Source organism: Charadrius vociferus, unplaced genomic scaffold (assembly GCF_000708025.1).
Source record: "Charadrius vociferus isolate BGI_N301 unplaced genomic scaffold, ASM70802v2 scaffold423, whole genome shotgun sequence".
NCBI classification, from domain to species: domain Eukaryota; kingdom Metazoa; phylum Chordata; class Aves; order Charadriiformes; family Charadriidae; genus Charadrius; species Charadrius vociferus.
This window is the reverse complement of record NW_009648149.1, coordinates 3,981,892-4,003,991: the sequence shown is the minus strand read 5'-3', so window position 1 is coordinate 4,003,991 and position 22,100 is coordinate 3,981,892. Positions and strand designations below refer to the sequence as shown.

At 41.8% G+C, this 22,100-nt stretch overlaps 1 protein-coding gene across 1 annotated transcript in view; it reads left to right on the top strand.

Moving 5' to 3' along the window:
• The window catches only part of NFIA (nuclear factor I/A), a 357,711-nt gene that overhangs the window by 231,315 nt on the left and 104,296 nt on the right, over nucleotides 1–22,100 (top strand). Inside the window, exon 3 of the mRNA XM_009883983.1 lies at nucleotides 11,589–11,654. Coding sequence (XP_009882285.1) covers nucleotides 11,589–11,654 — 66 coding nt within the window. The remainder of the gene's footprint in view (nucleotides 1–11,588; nucleotides 11,655–22,100) is intronic.

Here is a 22,100-nt window from a genome sequence, read left to right as displayed (position 1 = left end):
ATTCAGCGATTTTTAACACTTCGTATGTTTGATGTTTTTTTCTTTAGTCTCAGCAAGGCAAAGTTTCTGCAGGCTTTGGCTACGCTAAAGATAGGAGTTTGATAGAAAAATGTGAGGTAAACTGAACTCCATGTGAAAATGTTATCAGACATGGCGTAAGGTGTAGCCAGCCAAAAAACCTGGCTATTTGCCTTCTGTGTAAAAGGTAATTTTAAAAAAATTTACAACAAAACTAATTAGCAGATATTCTAATGCAAGAAAATGTTGCTGTTAGTAAAGTTTCTTCAATATGCCAGAAAGCAGATGGTGGCAATGGAATAGCGTTTTCTTTTGCCAGCTTTTCTATATGCTTTCTAAACCTGCAAGAGCTTTTGCTATTCAGTATTCAAATTTCTGACACTCTATGATCTTTTTCATCTTAAAACAGAAATAGAAACTGAAACTTAAAAATGTAATCAAGTCAAGCTGTCTGTTCATCAGATCATAACCATGGCTTTAAAAGTTTGATTAAAATTTTGTCTACACAGTGTAGTTATGGGTTTTGAGAGCTCTGGACTTTTCTGGTTTTAATTTTCTTCTTTAAAATTTAGTTTTGCAGCACTGGGACCAAGTGAAAATGAATTTTAGGTTGTACTTTCAGAGTCAACACATTAAGCTTAATCTTTTTCAATGTGTTTGTGTGTGTGAGGCAATCCTACCTTATATATATATATGTGCCCAGCTCTTTCATATATTTGTAATGATCCACTGTCCTTTGAGATGTAGATACAGTTCCATTTCTCCATTATTTATGGCCATCATACCTTAGATTTTGCTGTCACTCAGTGTGGTGGCTCTGTACCGAGCCTGCAGGATGTTACTCCTCCCTGAGTTTTAACTTTATCTTCCACTTGCGTGGCTTACAAACACAGCAGAAACACAGAACAAGTAGGCTGCCTACCAAAAGGCTGCCTTTTTTTTCTGCCCGTGTCTATGTTGTTGATGCCAACATGATACTGATGCAACAAAACACGTCCTGATTTTTATGGTAATTCTCTGTTCTTCTTCGCAGTCTACAATATTGTGAGAGTAGAAACATACCCACGGAGCAGCAATCAGTGGCAATTCTTTGTGTGCAAAATCCTCTGACTTTTCGGTTCGAGAAAGGCTTCGGGCTGATGGCAATATTCCTACAATTATTTTCCAAAAAAAGGCAAGAGAAAGGAAGGTAGGGAGGGAGGAAAGGGAACTATCGAGTGGCTTTTCCTGCTGTATAATTTTATGTATCTATGTATTTTTGCCAGCAGTTTAATTTTGCATAAAGCTTAAGAAAACCTGAAATGGAAATTTTTCACATGCCACGTTGAACTCTTCATAGTGCACAGAACAAGGAAAAGACAACTGCCAGAAAAAAAAAATTTAAAATAATTGGCCACTACAACCAAACATGTACTTAAGAGAGGCTGAAATGGGAGCCAAGAGGGAAGGTGTCAGGTACATCAACATGAAAGAGCGTTGTGAACATGGGGCTGCTAGTGTAGATCCATAATAAAAGAGTAGTACCTAAACTTTCTTCAGATTGCCCCATCTGTAACTTGATATTAAGCTGTTATTGACAAAAAATCCATGGAATATTAGTTTGCCTTTTGTTAATTCCTTAAATAATCACACATATTTTTATTATCAACATCGTTTTTCCCTTTGTGAAATAGAATAATCTTTAATAGAGAAAATGGGCCCCTTCTTTGAGATATTAGTTCTTTTTAAGTATTCTTTATTCTGTTTGATGGATAGATTCCTACTTGAATTTTCAGTTAATCGTAGGAAAATTTTACACCTGTCCTTTAGGGAAAAAAGAAGTGGGAGAGGTGGAAAAAGGAGGAGGAGGTCAGGGATTTTGGCCAGTTTGTTGATTTGGTGAGGGTTTTTCTTTGTTTTTGCTGGCTGACAAAGTCTTGAACGGCTCCCACTGCGGAGAGAACTTAGCAAAAGGCACAGACTGAAATATATGAACACTCTGATGGTCTCCAGAAACAGCTAGGTTATTCGCATGATGTTAAAAAAGCGAGCTCTGGAAAGCGATTGAAGAAGGCTGCGCTCATTGTCAGGGAGAGGGTTTTTTTGGCTGTTTGATGGAGGGCAGGTTTGAAAAATTATTTATCCCTGTCTGCTATGGAAAATCTAGAGAGCCTCCTTGGTCATGACCTTGTAGCACCGTGCGTCTTGGCCAGAGGAGAGGTACCAGACCGCCAGCTACTGCTTGGGCAGCACGGATAAAGAATGAGGATGGGCACTGATGAGAATAGCCTGGGAATACGCAGCTCCCTGCCTTGGGTCCCATAAGGATGAGTTTGTCACAATAAATAAATAACAAGGGGATGGCGGGGGATAGAGATTAATTGGGTGACTGTACTACCGCCAATGGAGTCTCACCATATGGTGGACATAATCCTGCTTTGCTGATGTTGGTTTACTCACCAGTGTAAAATTGCACAGAAGCAGACCTGGAGACCTTGACCAAAGCTACCAGATCTGTTCATCACACAGTTTCGTCTTCACTTGCCTTTATACATGAGGTCAGGCATTACAAAACCAGCGATTTAGTCACCCTAAATACTGTTGTTGTTATTGTTAAATTGAGTTCGAAAATACTGCGGAAAGGAATGTAGAAATGATTTCTCGTTTCCCAAAATACCTCATAAGAAAAAAAAGGCGAGCGAAACAGAACCTAAGGGTGGTCGGCAATATCGCTTCTAGGTGACTTTGGATCCACTCTACCAAGTAATTTTCTATATAATGTAGTTCAAGACTTCCAAAGCGGGCACTGCTGTTGCCATTGTAATGGCTGTATTGGTGGGAATGATACTTTATTATCTCGAGCAGCGGCTTGAGAGCTCAGCCCTGTGCTTCTTACTCCTTTTAGTAACTGCGCCTCTGAAGGTAAATCACTTAACCTCTATGTGCCTCCTTCATCCCTGCGTAAAGTGGGCATAGTTATGCTCACCTTTCCCACAGAGGTATTGTAAAGCTTAGTTTAATGTTAATAAGATGTTTTAATTTCCAGGATAAAAGGATGTTCTATAAATATACATTAGAAGTAATAATAGTTTTAATGTATGCCATTATTTTATAACAGTGCTTTTCTAGTTTTAGAAATTTTTTAGTGGTTTGAAATTATTACAGAATCCGTTTTTGTTAATTAAAGATTGACATTCGGGCAAAATTTGTTGAATTGTTCTATAAATTCAGATCCGTGTGCAGTGAGCATGCCCAGAGCTGTGCTCACCTGCACTTTGGGATCATCAGTATGGCCCTTCGGCTTTTAAAACAACTCTTTGATGCATGTGCTCAGAAGTTTGATGGCTTCTAAATAGAATGGTTCAAATATTTCAAAGCACTTGAGATTCGTATAGTGTGAAGCAATTTAAAATTATTGTACTGCAATTAATTTTAAATAACTGAGCACCGCATATGTCTAGAAACCCATACAGATCCAAATGGAAGCTCTCTAAAAATTGAAATGATTCAATAAATTTAAATCACTCTGAAGAAATGGATGTAAGTACTGTAAATCATTTTGTGAGGGGGATAAGCAAATTTTCTAGAAGTGAATCTGAGGGTAGAGACTCTAATTAGATTTTTTATTTTGGGGTTTATGATGATGAAATGTAGGTTAATTTATATTTCCCAGGGATACGAGGGCAGCTCTTGTTGATCCATATGCTTTCTTGTAGCTCTTACATAGGCTGCCTTTTTTTATTTCCCAAGATTACAGAAACTTAGCAATCCAACTTTGCACATATTTTTTTCCATTACAAATATCTTTCCCTCCAAATCTGTATAAAAAGACATGAGAAAAATATTGGTCCACAGCTAGAAATGCCAAGTATATTTTTAAATGCAGCTAAAAAAATACTGCAGAATTAAACATTGTGCAGCATGGAAGCTAACATTTTGTGGAGCTGGGCTGCTCAATGAATATGAATTTTTATAAGCCCAGATCACTGATTCGGGTACAACCTGTATCTGTAGGTACCAAAGTGGATTACTGCCTGATAGCTGTTCGTTAGCTTAGAGCATGTTCTCTGTCCTTCCCTTACAGATGTATTAGAAAGATGCTATCTAATGTAGGAAGGCTGGTAAAAATACTGATGCGAGACCTATCGGAAAGTAATGTCATTTCCATTGGCTTCAGCTCAGCTCCAGGAAAATCCGCGTGCCGATTCCTCCTTCTGCCGCAGCGAAGCAGGGTTGCATGCGGCTCTCCGCGCCGTGCGCTTCGCTCTAGGATTACAATTCCTCCCAAGTATCGGAGCCAGAAATTAGACATTAGCGCTACCGCCGACACTTGCCTGACCCGTCCGTTTCACCGTTTCCCTAACAGCCACAGAGAAAATAGGACGGCGCAGTCCCCCTTCGTGCAAGTGCTCGGCACTTGCTCTTGGCACGCGTGCTTCCTCCGGAGACGTTGCCATCGCTTGGCAAACGGCTCGCGAGGGTCCGGCCACCGTCCCGCGCCGGCGGCGAGATGTCCCAGCTCCTCGGGGTGGGACAGAGCCCTTGGCGGCCAAGGGTGCCGCGCCGCCAAGCCAGTCGTTGAGGTCTGGGGAGAAAATGTAATTTGGAATTTGCTCCATGTCTGGTGGGCTCTTCCCGGGCGGAGGAGCCGCAGAAAGCGAGAGGGGCCCCGCTGCAGGGTCTTCCTTAAGGCCTCACCTTACTTTTAGACAGTTGTCATTATCTTTGTCTAAAGGTCATGGCTAAATTGAATAAAAGGAAAGCTGTGTGTTCCTGTCGATGCACAATGGCAGTATTGACTTTCCTAATCCAGTTTGCTGAGGGGTGAGAGAATTAAATTAGATATCTAAGCACAGAAATTGAGAGCCTTTGAAAACAAAGATAAGGAGACAGCCTGTATTTTCCTTTTCCTGGGAGCTCTGGGCTCAAGATTTTGCAGGTGTGTCATCTGATCCATGGCTTGCATCGATCAAAACTGTGCCAATGCATATTTAATTAGCAAGGGGACTCTGGATGCATTATGGCCATCATCCCTATATTGAATGGACTGTCAGACTTTCTGAATGCTTCCCCACCCCCCCGCTTCGTTGTTTGGGGAGCTTCTGCATTTTGTCTGAGCAGCTAAAAGTTTCTTTGTTTTTAGCTGGTGATGCATACAGCACCACTGAGGAGAATACAAACAAGTAAAGTCCTAAAGTGTTTATTTTGTCTAGGAAAAAGGGCTGAACCAATTTGAATCCTTTGGGTAACGGATTTTTGTATCTCTTGGAATTAAAAAAACACAGTCGCATGATGTTTACTTTAAGAATATTTTATTATAACAAATAAAATCTGTGCTGTGGGATTTCTTAAGGAAGCCTTTGATGACAATTTGAATTAAGTCAAAATTAACGTTTGCTACTGCAAAGGAATAAATAGAAAATGTTCCAGAAATGAATCAGTAAGCAGGAATCAAAGGCTGTAAACTGTTTTAAAAACAAACATTTAGAAGTGAATCAAATACTTGTTTGTAATATCAAGGAACAAATATGGGAATACACAGATTCCCCACATTCTAGGCTATCACACGATAGCAGTAAATCATTTATGGGCTTGCGAGAACAAAGAAAGTTGATTTAAAATGAAACCGTTTTGATACAGCTTTAGGGTCTCGCAGCCTCCCGGTGAAGTTCCACGTTCATATTTCCAGCGAGGAGGAAAGTAATCCGGGAATTTCTGCCTCCCAGAAAAAGTTCGCCGGGGAGTTGCAGAGATCTTTGTTTGCATCTACCTTGGTACAAAGCCGCCCCAGCAGACAGAGTGTTGCCTGATAAACAGATGTAATACACAAAGTCTGCTTACAATACCGAGCAACAGACTGTGGGCACATGTTTTGGTCTCATTCAAACTCATCAGCATAGTCTAGCTAGCTGTTTTGTTGCTAGTCTACTTACGGGGTAGCTTAGTAGCGTCTTACTGGTGAAGTAACAAGGAGGGTTTTTGCCACAAAAGTTTTGTGGCAAGGGCTCATGGGAAAATCATTTGCATACATCTTGTTACAAAGGCTGACTACTTCCTGGCTTAGACAAAGTGTTGCCTGATAAACAGACTTAACACACAAATGTCTGTCTGGAATAAACAACAGCAAGCTTTGATTTACATTTCCATTATCAAAGATAATCTCTTTCCCAGTGTACAGGAATTAGGAGTCCTCGCCTTATAAAAAAAAACAACCAAAAAACCAAAAAAAAAACCAACCCCCAAAACAACAGTCTGGCACCGTAGGGATTTTACCACTGCAGAACCTTATTCGAGAGCTGCGGGGATGGGACATACTGTACAGGGGGGTATAAAATAAAACTGGAAATCTGGAATGGGTATGTACATGTGTGGTGGTGAGGTGTATGATAATGAAGCACTTTGAACTCCCTATAAAAGCTGACTTGAAAGCGATGGCTGGAGTTAAACAGAGAGCCAGGCCTTCCTTAAAAGAAATAGTAGCAGCCACCAAAATAGCCGTAAATAATAATTGTAGCATATATGGAGCAATCTCTATGTGTTTATATTACAAGGTATAATGAAGGGAAAGTGAGTGCAAAAAAGCCTCAGTCCTGGTGCTGGTTTCTGTTTGTAAGTCCCTTAAGCTCACCACATAAGACTGTATATAAAGGAGCATGATTTAGATTTTTTTTTAACGTATATAAATCTTTGGTAGAATCCATGCCCAAAATTATAGATGAAAAATTTATTGCATGAACACAACCCAGCCATATAAATTTTTTATTACAAATAGGACTCTGAAACTTGAATAAAATATGTCAGTTTATTATACAGTATTTCCCCCTCCCCAAAAAAACCCATGATACGAATGGAAAATTTAACTTGTGCGCTTCTGCGGTGCTTCTGCGAGGTGCAGGGCTGGCAGGGGAGGAGAGGAGAGGGAGCCCGCTTCATTTCGCTGCAGAGCGGGCTCAGCATGGGCAGTGGCAGCCCAGCCTTGCTCATCTGGCACCGCCGGCAATTTTTTTTCTCCACTATGCGGGGATCACCTTTCCTGTTTAGAGGATAGATCCATCTTCACCTGAGTTAGCACGCTGGCTGCTAGCGAGGGTTCAGTTGCTGGTGGGGGCTGGCTTTACTCTACGTAGGTAAAAAATAATCTTGACACCCGTCGATGGCGTTTGCGCAGACCAGCAGACGATAAGGCCGGTCCCTGTGGGTCACTGCCACCCCAGGCTGGATTCAGCATGCCCCGGAGAACATGGTATGTTGAGAAAACGCCAGTGCCCAAGAGAGTGTCCCGTTTCTCGGAAGGCAGGTAGCCACAAAGTGGTTTAGCACTGGGAAGTGCCATGACACTCTAAGCGGGCTTTTTTTGGTGGTGGAGCGTAACAACTGTGTCACGGTCTACAAAAAAGAACAACATTGTCAGTCTGTTGACATTGGTCCTGTCCACGGGCCAGACTTTCCTGGGAAGGTTTTATTCTTTCCAAACAATGGAGCGCTCCCTTCCAGCGCCGCGAGCCCTGCTTCCACGCAGCCGTCGTGCAGCCCGGCTGGAGCTGCGCTCCTGCTGCAGCTGAAATGGAAAATCGCGTATTGAAAAGTCCGGAGCTTCCATGCTGGAGCTGAAGGTCCTAAGATCAGGGTTGAGATCAGGCAGGCCTGGGGCTCAGGCATAACCACCTCGGTCTCGCCGGGGTAGCGTAAGCTTAAGAAACAGATCCAAAGAGGAACAGAGAATAGGCGTAGTAGGAAATGCTACTTCAGAAAAACTAGCCTGGTTTGATGGTTTTTTGTTTTTCTTTTTCTTTATCCCTTAATCATAGTTGATTCTTGAAAGTAGAGAGTAAAATACCTTTGACATGTTTTTTATCCTGTTTCCCCATGATTATGGTTCATACCAGATCCCCCTGGGCTTCTCCTGTCCAGAAACCTGGACTCCAGTGAACACGCTCACGCTAACTCCGGCTAGTTTAGGGTTAAAAATTCCAACCACTAACTTTTCTTTAACTAAAAAAGCCCCCAAATAAAACCCATTGTGCTATTCAAGGTTAAGCTTCCTTAAATATAAAACTAGATTCCTTGGTGATATTTTTTTTTTTAAATCAGCAATCTTAATAGTGGTTCCTCACTATAATATTTCCAACTCCATCTGAAATCATTTAAATCCTCCCCTTAATAACATGCACTTTATTGTAATATACAGATTCTTTGGCTTCCTACCAGCCTTAGCTTAAGGCACCAATGAAACTCGTTGCCGCAGGGGGCCGCGGATTCAAGAGGGGCTCGCATCTACTGTATATTTTGTTTTGTATGTTTTCCAATGGCTCTAATTATTGCAGGTGGTAGAATTTAACTGGCAGTGTTGTTGCTAAAGAAAATAGGCATAAAGTGTATACTGTTTTGCAGAGTGGCTATCAAATATATAGAAAAGAGAAAATCAAATGAATTGTTAAACTGCTCTATAGTAAGTGATTTTATTGATTTAATGCAAATGCTTATGAAAACGATCTTCCATTTATATCAATTATGTATGGGCAAAAATTAATTTATTCCTCCGGTCACCTGTTTGGCTAACTGACTCAGCAGGACAGACATTCCCCCTCCCGTTGTAGCCGAGCCCGCAAAACACTAAACATTCAGAAAACTGGAATTTTAAAGTTTCCACGTGCATAACAACAAAAAAGCCCCAACAGGAGTTACTGCCAACTGCTGAAAAAGCAGAGAGCGAGCGGTGGAGGCTGAGCAAGACTCTCTCGTCCTAGGCAAGACTGTAAAATACAACGGCTCTGATTTTGCCAATCCCTTAACCATGTGGCGGCACATTTATATGTACCGGATCATCTGCGGCATCTGAATAAAATCAGGGAAGCAAAATTCTGCATATAAACATTTTGGCTAAGTGCCTTAACTCAGTCTTCTTATCTGGGGTTTCCACAAGATGCCACCTTGCATAACAATGCTGAGCGTACGCTTGCCCAGTACATGTTTTCGGTAGCCTCCCCTGATCTCTACCGCAGTAGAGATTGGTTTTAATTCTACCTCGTCCTGCATTTTATTGCCCCGTGCCTCTCCATGAAGAACAGTGCTTAAAGCCTTTATTGTCTTTTTTTTTTTTTTTTTTTTTAGAGAAATTAATATTTAATTTCAGCAGAAGGGGTGGGTTACAGCAAAAGAGAATTAGGAAAAACGTTATCGCGCTAGCCAGAGTAATAAAAGAAGAAAGTCAAGATTCAGTATGCAAACAAACGTCCTACGGCCAGTAGAGTCTCTCTTGTGCCACTAGCTTTGGTGTTGGAAAAGCAGCGCTCAACACAAACAAAAGTACTTTGTTTTCCCGAAATCCAGGAGCAGCTCGGGCTGTGTGCGCTGCCCACCGGCTGCAGGGCTGTGCCGGGGAGAGCCAGGGTGCCAGGCTGGGGGCTGCGCGCCAGCGCCGAGCCCAGCTCCTGCCGCCGCCACTGAGCCCTCGTCCCTCTCCCTGCTTCGCTGCTGGAGGGTTTAAAATTTCGAAAGGCAAACATGCTTTGAGCCCCGTATTTCTGCAGCGGCTTTTTCAAATATCTAAATTTCTGTGGAATTCCGACCCTACTTTAAACATAAAGCCCAAACGCTGATTGAACCATGGCTTGCTGGAGGAAAAGAAAAACCTAAAAAATAAGCAAAAGCCTAATGCCTGCACTGTAAAATGAAATCCGCTGAATGTTGACTTTGAATGTTAACTAAATATTTTACATTCCTAATATTTTACCTTTGTTTCTACCTTTGCGGTATCGGAAACATGAAACTTCTTGCCAAAATCTAGCGTCCAGAATATAACAGCCCTGTGCATATTACCCCGTAGTCTATCTGCTGTCACTGATTTGAGCTTCAGTTAAAGATAACACAGAAGATCAATATTTAAAAGAAAATTGCCGAAGGGAGAATAATTTTTTTCACTGAGCTTCATCGGAGAAATTATTCAAAATAATAAATACCAAAAAGAGAGGAAATGGATTCTGGACGCACTGGGAAACATACCACTTTTTAGGAGAATTTCATCGATTTGAATTGGAAGTATCAGGACTGAAGCTTTCTTTGCTAAATATTCTGAATGTTTATATTCTAAAATTTATCAAACTTTGGTTTGTGAGCACTTTTTTTTACTTGTAGTTTTTAATTTATACAAGCTTGTCCTCTAAGCTTCTGAATGATACCTAATGCATACAGTCAGCAGGTAAAAAAAAATTTGAATATTTAAAATAGGCATTTTCTTTATAGTGCTCTGCAGTAATTAAAATCTTCATTTGCTTAAAAGCAAGGAACCTTTTTAAAGCAATAAATTAGCATTGCTTGACCCAAGGTCACTAGTAGTACTGCTTCTTCCAGCGCTATTAATACCTCAAAGAAAAAGAAGGGGTGGTGTTATCACTCTGTTGCAATAGAAGTAAGATTTTCAATTTAATCACAGTTAAGTGTCATGACCTTTTGATCTTGCATTGACTTCTCACTGAAATGTGGTCAAATTTCAGACAGCTAATTCTAAACTCTGCAAAGTCAAGGTGAAGTCAGAAAATAGGTTTGCCACGACTGGGCGTGTTTTTGATGCAGTAGCATCAGAAACATTTTCCTAAGTTTTGTTTCACAGCAAAAACTTTTTTAATGGGATCAGTAAATTACAGAACAATTTCTGAGAAAAAAAAAATAAATAGACAACTCTTTCTATTTGTATTAATTGTGAAAACAGGAATTTGAGGGATTTTTTTAAAAAATATTTTTCCACATAGGTAAAGGCATCTTTTTTCCCAATTCATAGGATAGAAATAATTAAGAAGAAAGATACTATTTGACTATAGCTTCTACTAAGAATAATTTTTGAACCAAAGAACGATCATCTTCACATAAAGTAGGGCTAATAATGTGTAAAAAATGCAAAACACTCATATTTACACATATCCTTTTATAGGTCATTTTATTGTTTTAGGCAAATAAATTGTGTTCGTTGGAGATTGTTAGCTGGGAGTTTGTAGGGCTCTTTATTTGCACAAGTTCTAAAGCAGTTCATCCAGTGTCTGGTCTCATTTATACCACCGCAAATCAGGGGCAACGCCGTACATCTCAGTGATCTCATAGTGCTGTAACCACTGCGAAAGTATGATGAAAATCAGCTCTTCTATCAGTTTTGCAGATTTGGTTCCAGAAATGTGTAGACAACAATCTCCACGACTTTGTAGTGTTGCTTAGTTACCTTTATATCCCTGCTTGAAAATATGTTTTGAGACTTTACTATGTGTTGGATTAAGGCTCTGGTTTGTATACAACATAGAGGCTGCATTATAAAAAACATGTAGGAGAGTAGTTTAAATATGCCTTCTCTAAAAAGAAGGATCCTCAAAGCTTAATTTATGCTAACACACACACCAAGCACTCTGTGTAGTGCCGTAAACAAGATTCCCTTTTTTTTTTTCTAGCAAAAATATTACCTCGGCACGGGACTTTTGCATTGTCATGTCCTAGTGCAACACTCCTGTCCTTAGTTTGTACTCTCAGCCTTTTGAGGAAGTCTGGCGCCTCTGATCTATTTTCCACAGCAGACCCTGTAATTTTTGGCTGTATTTTATGTTTTTCAGATTCAAGTCAATCTGAAAGTCCCAGCCAGCCAAGTGAAGCTGATATTAAGGACCAGCCAGAAAATGGTAAGTTCTTACCTGCTGCTCCTGCTTTGGGATATTAAAACAGCCCATATTTATAAAGATTTTTTTCCTACATCTAATATAAAAAGATTATTCAGATTAATTGACATGGGATAGCTACAAATAGCTTGTGTACTCTCCTCATAGTTAAAATGCTACTGTTCCCCTAATCTAAGGTAGCATTTATTTCTCCAGTCCTATAGAGAGAATTTTTTTTTCCTTTAAAAATAATTTTAATTAGGGAGATGCCATTAAAGAGCCTGCTGTATGCAACCCATATCCTTATTCCTCCGTAGCAAAGGCTTTCAGTCCCTGGGCCGTGAGTCATGACCCCCTAGGGGTGCGTGCTTCATTGCTTTCATCTTTATCTATGTGCTTTTAACTTCATTTTGTTTATTGATGCTCTCACATGACACACTGAAGTACCTAACTTTCGGTGTGTGGCCAGCCATCATTTTAGAGTGCAGGATCTCCGATAGTCCCATGGAACAAAATGGTTGCTTTGAAGTATGTTTCTGCAGACCCACTCTCTACTACTGCAAAAATCTGCTAAACGAAACTAGGCAGCAATGCTCCAAAACATTGCGGTCTCAGGGCAGGACTGCACCCCCATAAACCCACCAGCTGCTCCAGCGGGTACCCGCTGCAGGGCTGATAGAGGTGCTACCGGCGTTGTCTGTATTTTTTTATCGGCGTGCTTTAAAGGTTGTAGATACTGCGGGTAAGCAGGGCAAGGAGTCTCGACCAGCGCTTCTTGCTCCTTCTTCTCTTTATGTTCGCAATACCGTTGTTGCAGGTGGCGGCGGCTTGAGCTTATTTGGAAGTAGCAGCAGGACTGTGAATTTTGGGAACGCTAATATTCTTTGAACTGGGACAGTTTTAAAGTAGGAGCAATAGCTTCTACTGAATCAATGGCTTGCATTGTAAAGCAGCCTGAAAAAAAAAAAATCATTCAATAATAGGGAATTTCTGTAGGGACTATATGTGAAAGGATAAGTATGTGTGTAAGGGAGCAGCTTCTCTTCCTTTTTATGTTTAAGTAAGATAGACCTCAACAATTTTTGTTGGCCCATTGGCAACTGAGTTTTGTTTTACTACCTATATTTAGGACTTAAGAAATAATGGCTCCCAAAGTGAAAGTGATTATTATTAATAGTTTTCCTTAACTTTTTTTATCCATAACCAGATTTTTTTTAAAAGAACTAAATGTAGATGGGGAATCTGCTGTACGGGGGTCTACTGTGCATACACAGAAAAGAATTTGTGTGAAGGGTTTGTGGCTGTACAACCTGTCACCATTTTTGGTACATTTAAATCCATCTCGTGTAGAAATATTTTATCTATTATCATACAACTGTGATTGCCCTTTCATAGAACAACTAACTGGTTTTGCCTCAAATCTTTGCAGTGCATCCCTACAGCTGTATGTGTGTTCAGTGTGTGTTTTGGGCACTTTATTAGCAACCAAACGAGCTGCAAGTGGGAGTGAGGTTGAAGGGCTGCATTCACAGCCGGACTGCATTTGGGTCGGATAGAACTAAGGGAAGAAGAAGAGGTTTAGGTAGATAAAAGACTATAAAATACAAGCCTGTATCACAGGACATAGAACACAGGGCTCATTGGGCCGATAAGATTTTGGCTTTTGGGGTTCCTGTATTTTCCTCCCACTGCAATATGAAAGGTTTCATATTTTGATAGATTTTGTGCTGCTCATCTCTAAACATACCATCTTAAAACATTTCTGTTGTTTCTGAAAGACAGCGTCTAATTTCCCTTATCAATCCTGTTCACAGAAATTCTAATTTGTAGCCAAAGGATTGCGAGGTTAAGAGAAGAACTGACTAAACTGTGATTTTTGTTCTGCCAATTCTGCTATTTTTTTTTTGTGGGGAATATGTTGCCTATGTTTATTAAATCATATTTTAATTTAGAATGTATTAGGCACCAAGCATGTTATTATCTCGTGTTTAGATAATACTCTTTCACAGCTATTAAACCACAGTTCGTCTTACCCTGCAGTTTCTTAGTCTTAGGGAAGCCTGTTACTCAACAACCGCCCTGAAAAGCGGCAATGTCAGTGTTTAATAATGTAAAATCTGTAAGAGCCTAGTGAAATTAAATATCTCTGATTTGGAGCCTGAATCTTCCTTGTAAAACAAGCTTTTAGTGAATTCTCGGAACTTCACTGGTGCCCTGCAAAAGGTACTTTTTTTTTTTTTTTCCCAATAAACAGGAAAAGGATTTTTCTTTTTCTCACTTTTACTAAAGGGTATTTTTCCCCACCACAGCAGAAGCCTCCTAACTGATTACGCACCTTTTGCGGTGCCTGTGTGGGAGATTTTCCTCACAAATGCATCTCCCGCAGTCTGTTGGCCCTAAAGGGGTTGCTCCCCCCGGGCGGGCGCTGAGCTCATGCTCAGCGCAGGCAGCCCCCAGCTTGCAGTGTACCCAGCGTGTAGATCAACACGGATCTGCAGCTCTTATCTACTGAACGTGAGGATGAAAGCAAAACTGCAGGCTTTAGAAAATGAAAAACTGCACGCACAGAAACGGACACAATAAATCATATTAACTGCGTTGTTCTACACTTGCTGTAGACCCACTTCCACAGGGCCTGATCCAAATCCCTCCGGAGTCAATGGGAGTCTCGTAATTGATTTTACTGAGAGTGGGAATGAGCCCACACAGAGAGGAATTTTTTATTTTTTTTTCAAATCAGAGAAAAACAGAGTTGTGAATAATCTTATTCCCACTGACGGTAACAGTGGAATGACCAGATTGAGGGCAGATTTGGAATAATTTTGCATGTGTTTCTGGAAGGCACAAAGAAGTCTATCGATTAAGTACTACCTTTTATATGCATGCATTCCTTCATTTTAAAAAAATAAATCTTTAAAGGCCTTGTGAGGGTTATACAGCCTCTCTACTTGCCTGTTAATATCCTTTCTGTTCCACTCCATAAATTCTAGAGCTATTTATTATACACATATATTTTGCATACCTTGAGTAATGTAGGTTCAAAAGGGTCAACTATACAGCCCTGAAAAAGAAGGCCTCCTACTACAGATTTTAATTTATCATTCTAAATTGTATGTGTTATTTTGGAAAGCCTGTATGTCTAACCTTCGTTAAAGTGAAGTTCATGGGAAAAAAAGCTTTTCTTTTTTAGCGCCACTCCTTTTTTTCTTGTGGGCTTTACAGTTGCATTTTTCTGGAGCAGAATCATTACAGACAGAGAAGATGGTGACATCTTCTGCTCTCGGTGGTGGCTTTAACACCGACTCTAGCCTTTTCTTCAGCCTTCATTAAGCCAGGATAGTTTTCAGGCAGTCACTTACCTGATCACTACTGCAAAAATTTACAGGTTGTTTTTGGTTTTGGTTTTTTTTTTGAGAGGGAGAGATCCAGCATGATGGTCATGAAAAGCAGACATGCAGGCGAGACAGGGCTCAGTGCATGCATGGTCCAAGGTCCAGATGTCTTGTCCTGGAACCAGGGGTAAAGCTAACGTGTAACCGAATGGTGTGCACGGTGCTGCTGTCTCTCAGGTCCCTTAGCACAGGAAAGGGCTTCTCGGGGAGGAAGAAAACCCAGAATTTGTCTGTTCCTTATGTGGGTGAGGAAATTTGCGGGAGGGATGATGAAAGAGGCCAGGATGAAAAGCAGGAGCATGTTCCGATGTCCTGATATTTTGCTCAAATGAGGTTTTTTTCTGACCAGCTGGGTGGAACACCCGTGTGGAAAATTCCCCACTTTTGTAGTTGCCTAATGGTATGTAAAAGCTTCATTTCAGTTGGCACCGCAAAGTGATTTTGCAATTCACCCAATCAAGAAAAAAGGTTATTGATTTTAAAAGCTTGTTAAATGCACTGGTTTGGTGTTGTATTTGATAAACAAACCAGTTTTCAGTGAACTGAGGGTGACAAAATGGCTAGTCTGATGTAGTGAAGTGACTGCATGCCTGGGGATCAGGAACAACTAAATTCCCAGCTCAGCACTGCCGTGGACTCTCTCTAGGGCTTTTATTCTCTCTTTCAGTCGTGGAAACGGCTATCGGATAGATTTTCTTTTTGTAAGTAGGATTATTGTAAACTTCTGTAGGAAAACTTTTCAGTCTTTTTGTCTGCAAAGTGGGGACGTTTGTGGTTGCAGCTTTTAGAGGTTCATTGACTATTAAAAGTCAAATCCTGCTCGGCTCCAGCAGGAGTTTAACTCTGGAGGAAGGCAAAGAGGGTGTAGCACAAACTAGTTAATAATTGTGGTACAGTGCTGTGTTTCTGCTGTCAGTAAATGGATGTCAGACATCCACCAGGCGATGTTTGTGTTTGATGTGGTAGTACTGGCGAATTAATAACTGCAGCGTAAAGGTACACACAAAGTGTGCTGTGTAAAGCAGAAGAACGCTGTGTCATTTTCGACAGACAACTGATGTCTCTCGAGCATGTGGTATTGTGATTTGATAACTCCAAGTTGGTAGCACACCACTTTAATTGTAGATTAGCAAATTCTTGTTAAAGAAGTTGGTAAATTCTCCCATTTCAAGTGAGCAAGACAGCATTCATTATTACAGCTGATTACAAACGTGTGCCAAATTCGTTGCTCAAACAATTTCTGTAGAGGGAGAGGCATTTATCTAAAAAATAAAAATGTTTAATGCCCAAACCAAATGCTTTTTAGTTTTAATGTATTCTTGCTGCTTTGAGCTGCAAGTACCTTAACAGCACTGCAGGAAATGAAAGGCACATTGTTCTTTGTAACATTAAAAAAAAAAAAAAAAAGAAAAAAGAAAAACAATGATGTACCGTAACTCACAGAACTCGTTTTTCAACCCTGCAGTAATTACACTGGACTTGTAAATATCATCTGTGAATTCTTTGCTTAAGTAGGGCTGGACTTGAGTATTAAACCTTAAAAAAATGTCTAAGTATATGCTTACTTTTCCATGCCTAAAAACATAAAGGAAGAAATTCTGGTCCTCAAGCTGTGGGGGAAAGAGAAGGGAGTAGTGGGAACACATGCAAAGAGAAGTTTCCTTTTCTTCTTCTCTAGGCAAGGCTGGTCATGGCAGGCGTAATACAGCTTTGGCTGTGAGGAAGGAGGGGATTAGGTGCAACCTGGTGAAATGCAAGAGCAGCTTGTGGAAAGACCTCTCTGCCTTAACTAACCCGCTGCGGAGTCCAGCCCCTTTTTGTATGCTTTCTTTCTGGTCCCAAAACCTGGCATTCTTGATTTGTGCGATGGGGTAGCTTCTCCCAGTGGAAGTGGTGCCCGCCTAGCCTGAGGGTTAGGCGCTCTTCTCGGGTGCAGAGCTTTCTGTTCAAACCCTCCTCTCAAGCTGAGATGAGCTTTTTCTGAAGAAAAGGCGTCTGAGACCTTATGGCTCACTAAAACTGCCTGAAAGGAGGTTGTAGAGAGGTGGGAGTCGGTCTCTTCTCCCAAGTTGCAAGTGATAGGGCAAGAGCAAATGGCCTTAAGTTACGCCAGGGGAGGTTTAGACTGGATATTAGGAAAAATTTCTTCACAGAAAGGGTTATCAAACATTGGAACAGTCTCCCCAGGGAAGCAGTTGAATCATCTTCCTTGGAGGTATTTAAAAGACAGGTAGTTGTGGTGCTGAGGGACATGGTTTAGTGGTGGTTTTGGCAGTGTTAGGTTAACAGTTGGACTCAAGGATCTTAAAAGTTCCTTCCAACCTATACAATTTTATGATTCTATGAAATGTAACCGTTCTTTGTGGTTGTCCCCACCACTCAATGACGTTGCAAGTTAAATGGTAGCTGAGAGACCTCCAATTCCTTCAACAGCCATATTTTTAACCAGTGAAAACAGACTGCCTTCCAAGGCCATCCCTTCTTCTCAGGCCGTGCCTAACCTCCCATCTCCACTACTTCAGGTGGAGCCCAGCTGCCTTGCAGGCTCTCTCAGCTGTGACTGACCTTGATGCCAACCAGCTTTACACTTACTTACGAGGAGGTGCTGCAAGTGCAGCAGGACTTGAGCAGTCTGAAGGGTCGGCTGTTCTTGGATAGGCCTCATTCTCACCTGAGGAGCGCATGGCCATGAGCAGTTCTCTGAACACACGATGCCGAAACTGGTACTGTTAGAAAGTACATCTTCTCAAATGACTAACATTTCTGAAACACCTCGTTTGCAGCAGATAACCAAGCCTCGAAGAGAAAGTTTTCTATCAGTAACAGTTGCAAACAGGGCAATACAGTAATGGCAGCTTTTATTAGTGTTCTTGCTCATGGGATGATTTGCATTAGAATCTTATAAATGCAAGAAGACTCTCCTCTCTTGTTTACAGAGCAACACTGAGGAGTTATCACAGCCTGAGGGACAAATCTAAAATTAACTTTGCTTCAGAAAAAGCTTAAAAAAAAAAAAAAGCCCTTAGCATTTTCAATAAGGAATCTCATAGCTGGCGCTGAAGTTAAAGCTCCCGGTGATGTCAGCTTGTTTGCACCTTTGTAACTTGCCAGGACCAAATTCTAAACGGATTTGCACCCTTACGGATCACGTTGTCTGCCGGGAACGGCAATGGGGAACTTTGTCCAGGCTTGAAGGCTCTGTCTGAGCAGGGGAGCCCTGGTGGGGCTGGTGTCTTCTGCCTTCCTGTGAACTGGGCAGAATCGGCTGTTGACTCTAACAGGACCCATCCACTGACGAAGGTCTGATGAGGTCCAACCTGTGTTTCATCACCCGCTGAGAGAGAGTGTATGTAGGCAGTTCTGAGAGCCAGCATTTCCCAAGGAAACAAAAGCAGATATGTCTGGGTATAAATTTAACTTGTGCGTGATTTAGTCTTGCATTTTTTCATCTTATTTCATTACAGATAGATTCCAACAAGAACTAGAAATACAGTATTTTTAATCATAATAGTGTAGAACTGAAACTTTGCAACATCCAGCTGTATTTCCGAGCCAGTTTCATGACTGTCAAGAAGAAACGTCTGAATAATTAGGAAAGAAAACACCATTTTTTTTCCCCTATATTACCATATTTTCATGGGGATTCATGCTCAGAGTCAAATGATTTTGTGGTCCAGATTGTAAGGCACAGTTACACCATTTCCAGGATTTAGCAGGTCCTCAGCTAGGCTCAGGATTTAGCCTGCTTATCAGTAGCTGGCACTCTCTTGAGGGGACCCTGTGATGGCAACAGCGAAGGGTGTTGACTGTCAATCGGGTGAGATATGCGGTCGTCAATCAGGGTCAGTTCTGCAGCCTCTGCTGGGGCCGAGTGGAGAGCCTTTCTCATCAGTGACCTGCAGTGTTTGAGACTCGAGGATTGACAGAGGACTTCAGTTTTCACTGCTGCTAACCATTAACCTTCACAAGCAAAGCATTCCCACAAAAAATTTATCCAAGGCGAGTATGACAGGAAATATTCAAAGCATGAAATGAATGCTTATAGCATGACAAAGCAGTGCTTGAAAGACATGAAACGTTCATTACGCTTGGAGTGGCTGAATGCTGCAAAGGAAAGGAGAAATAAAAATGGGGCTAGAGTATATATTTTTATTTCTCCATATGTGTGTACGGGAAAGAGGCAATGAACCTTACCAGTGGATAAGGTGCATAAATACAGCTGCAATTATTCTAAGTCATTTCAAAATATATTTTTATTCTGTTGCTCTGTTCCATTCCTTTCCGCGTATATTTATCCACAAGATAACAGCAAGGGCCATCTAGAGGGCAACTTAGAAATGGGCTGGCCAGGAGCCCCCTCCTAAGAAGCTCCCGTGGTGCGTTTCCCTCCCTTGCTCTGTGGGGCCAAGGCTTTTCTTTGCCCCACAGCAATGCCATGTTGCTGCCCCCTCCTCTGCCGCAGCACCGGGCTGGAGGCAAGCGGCCACAGCAGGGCTCTGCCCCTGTACCCCCCCTTCTAACTGTGTCCCACCTTTGCACGTTGAGAGGTGCCTTGGTGCTAACTTTAGCCAGTCCTCCTGGGGTCCTGGGAAGGGCAGCTGGAGCTGTGACCAATCTCCAATTTTCACTACCACTGGATTATTTTTTTTTATATGTTTTCTTGAGAGACTTGCTGTTTAATTAACAGCTGAGAGTTGTGTTGCATCAGAGTAATTGCTACCGCCTGAGCGGACCACAGGCTGAAGGATGCTTTTGAATACCACACTTGCCCACCAAGAAGCTGGGCACTTAGGGGAAGACGTTTATTTGTGGTATGGGCATCGTTTTAATTTTCTGTCCAGTGGAGAGGGGAGTTTATTAGTGGGAAGAGAATGTGATGCCAAGGCCTAACTTGCAAAACAAAACCCCAAACCTATCTATTTGTCTTTCGATGTAAGAATTTCCTAATGCCTGTAATGTAAGACAAAGGGAAAATTTTACTTGCAGGAAAATTGCCTTCCACAATAACCAAGAAAAAAAACACAAAACGCCCACACCAGAGCAGCATGATCCAAAATGTGAACTTTTTACGCCTCCCCAACCTTCTAGGTTAGGCTTCCAACCAAGTGATCTTTTATTATCAACATGATATACCCTTGACATAATTTGGCGCAGTAAAGCTTCTTCTGCTGAACTCGTGATTTCATTTACTAGATCTGATGAAAGTTCTGTGAACCACGGTAAAATGTGATAATTAGTAGTTTAATTCTTTTAGGGTGTGCGTATTAATTGAAAAGGCTTGAACTATAAATACAGGGCCTGTGGATAAAAGCACACTCTGAAATCAGTCGCTTATCCGAAGTATTCATTACTTCACATCTATTTAGGTAGTGTCTCTTTGCAGCAGTGCCAGTCGACTGTTGAAGTGAGTGGGAGCCCTGCACTCAGAGATCGCAGCAGCAAAATCCAGACTGACTCGCCGCAGCTCTCAGGCGATCGGAAGCACTCCGCGGCCAAAATTTTGCTCTCTGTGGTCAAACCACTGGCAGTTAAAAATGCGTGCCGGGAGCTGTGCTCTGCAGATGAGCCGGCAAAGCGCTGGCTCTCTCGCTGTGCCAGTTGCAGGAGACAGAAGGGGCTGAAGGCGATGTTGGCCGGCCGGCCGGCCGCCCGCAGCATCCTCCTCTCCTGCTCGAGGTGGAGGTGGTGGTGGTGCGGTGGTGGCTGGCAGACTGCCCGTCTCCGGCAGCCGAGGGGGAACGTCTTTCTGCTGCTCAACAAGTCCACTCGGAGCATCAGAGGTCCCCCACAATTTGAGTCCCAGCCAGCCTGGACCTTCATAACAAACTGTATTTTTCCTCCTACTTACACATTTTACCCTTCACCATATCTTGGACCGTCAGCATCTAAACCTCTGCTGCTTCAGCCAGAGCTTGGTTCATTCGGCCGTGAATGTCAGCGTAGCACAGGGCCACCGCCAAGAGCTGCGATAAGGGATCGTGCTTTCTCGCTCGTGCTCATGTGTTCTTTTGTTCTGACTTCCTGACCAAGGCAGGAGGTATTCTGTTGACTCTAGGCCTTTCCAAATATACATATACGCTATGAAAATGTATGTCGTTATTTCACACCTTCCTCTGGTTTCTGTGTGTGGTGTAGTGCCTGGATGAATCATACCTGGTTTTACAGGTACAAGGTGATTTTCATTCAAATGGATTCCAACCTTCATACTCATATTTGGTTTGCACATTCAGAAAAAATCTATATATGTGCGTATAACGCAGATTCATGGGTTAATCAGGTGCTTTCCAAGTAGCCTTAATTTTGTAAATGTGAAGTTGTGTACATGAGCAAAGAGAGGCACATGAAGAGCAATGCACAGCTCCTGAAAGCTGTGTGCTGGACTGTTGCTGTTGTCAAGGGACAGCACTCTGGTGAGACCAGGCTCCCAGAAAAAGCCTCATCACTTCGATAGCTAATCAGATACTATTTTTTTAGTTGCAGATGCTACTTTTTAATTGCAAAAGTTGCTGGAGAGGGAATGGAAAGAAAGTTCAGGGTGACTCTCACAGAGCTGCAAGAATAAAATCCCCTCTGAAGCCTGGCCATAGTGTGACTGAAATGGAAAAATACCAGATCCATTTCTTGGAAAGTGAGAAGGAGACTTTTATTTGCAATGGTTTGCAAATATTTTCCCAGGAGCAAGGTAGTGAGTGTGGCAAAAGGGGGCAGGAGGAAGGTGAGGAGAGCAAGCCACGCTTGTAAACATACTCCTTTAACTCTGCTATTGTTATCTTGCACACAAAGGGCGCCGCAAGTTGTTTACAGCAGTTCATGTTATTCATTTCTGCTCCTTTTTCTCCCGTCAGTGCCGTATCTTCAGTTATACAACTTTTTTTCTGGGTTGTGATAGTGTCCAGATAGATTTTGGCGGTAGGGTGGTAGAAAGGTGCCAGTTGATTAAATGTGCTGCTTACTATGTGCATTTCATGTCTGCTGTCTTAACATTTTTTTGTTAACCACTGTTGCAACTGAAGAAAATGCTGAAGTTTGACAGTTGGGAGTTACTGCTGAGTATGTGCTGTAAACTATATCATCCCTT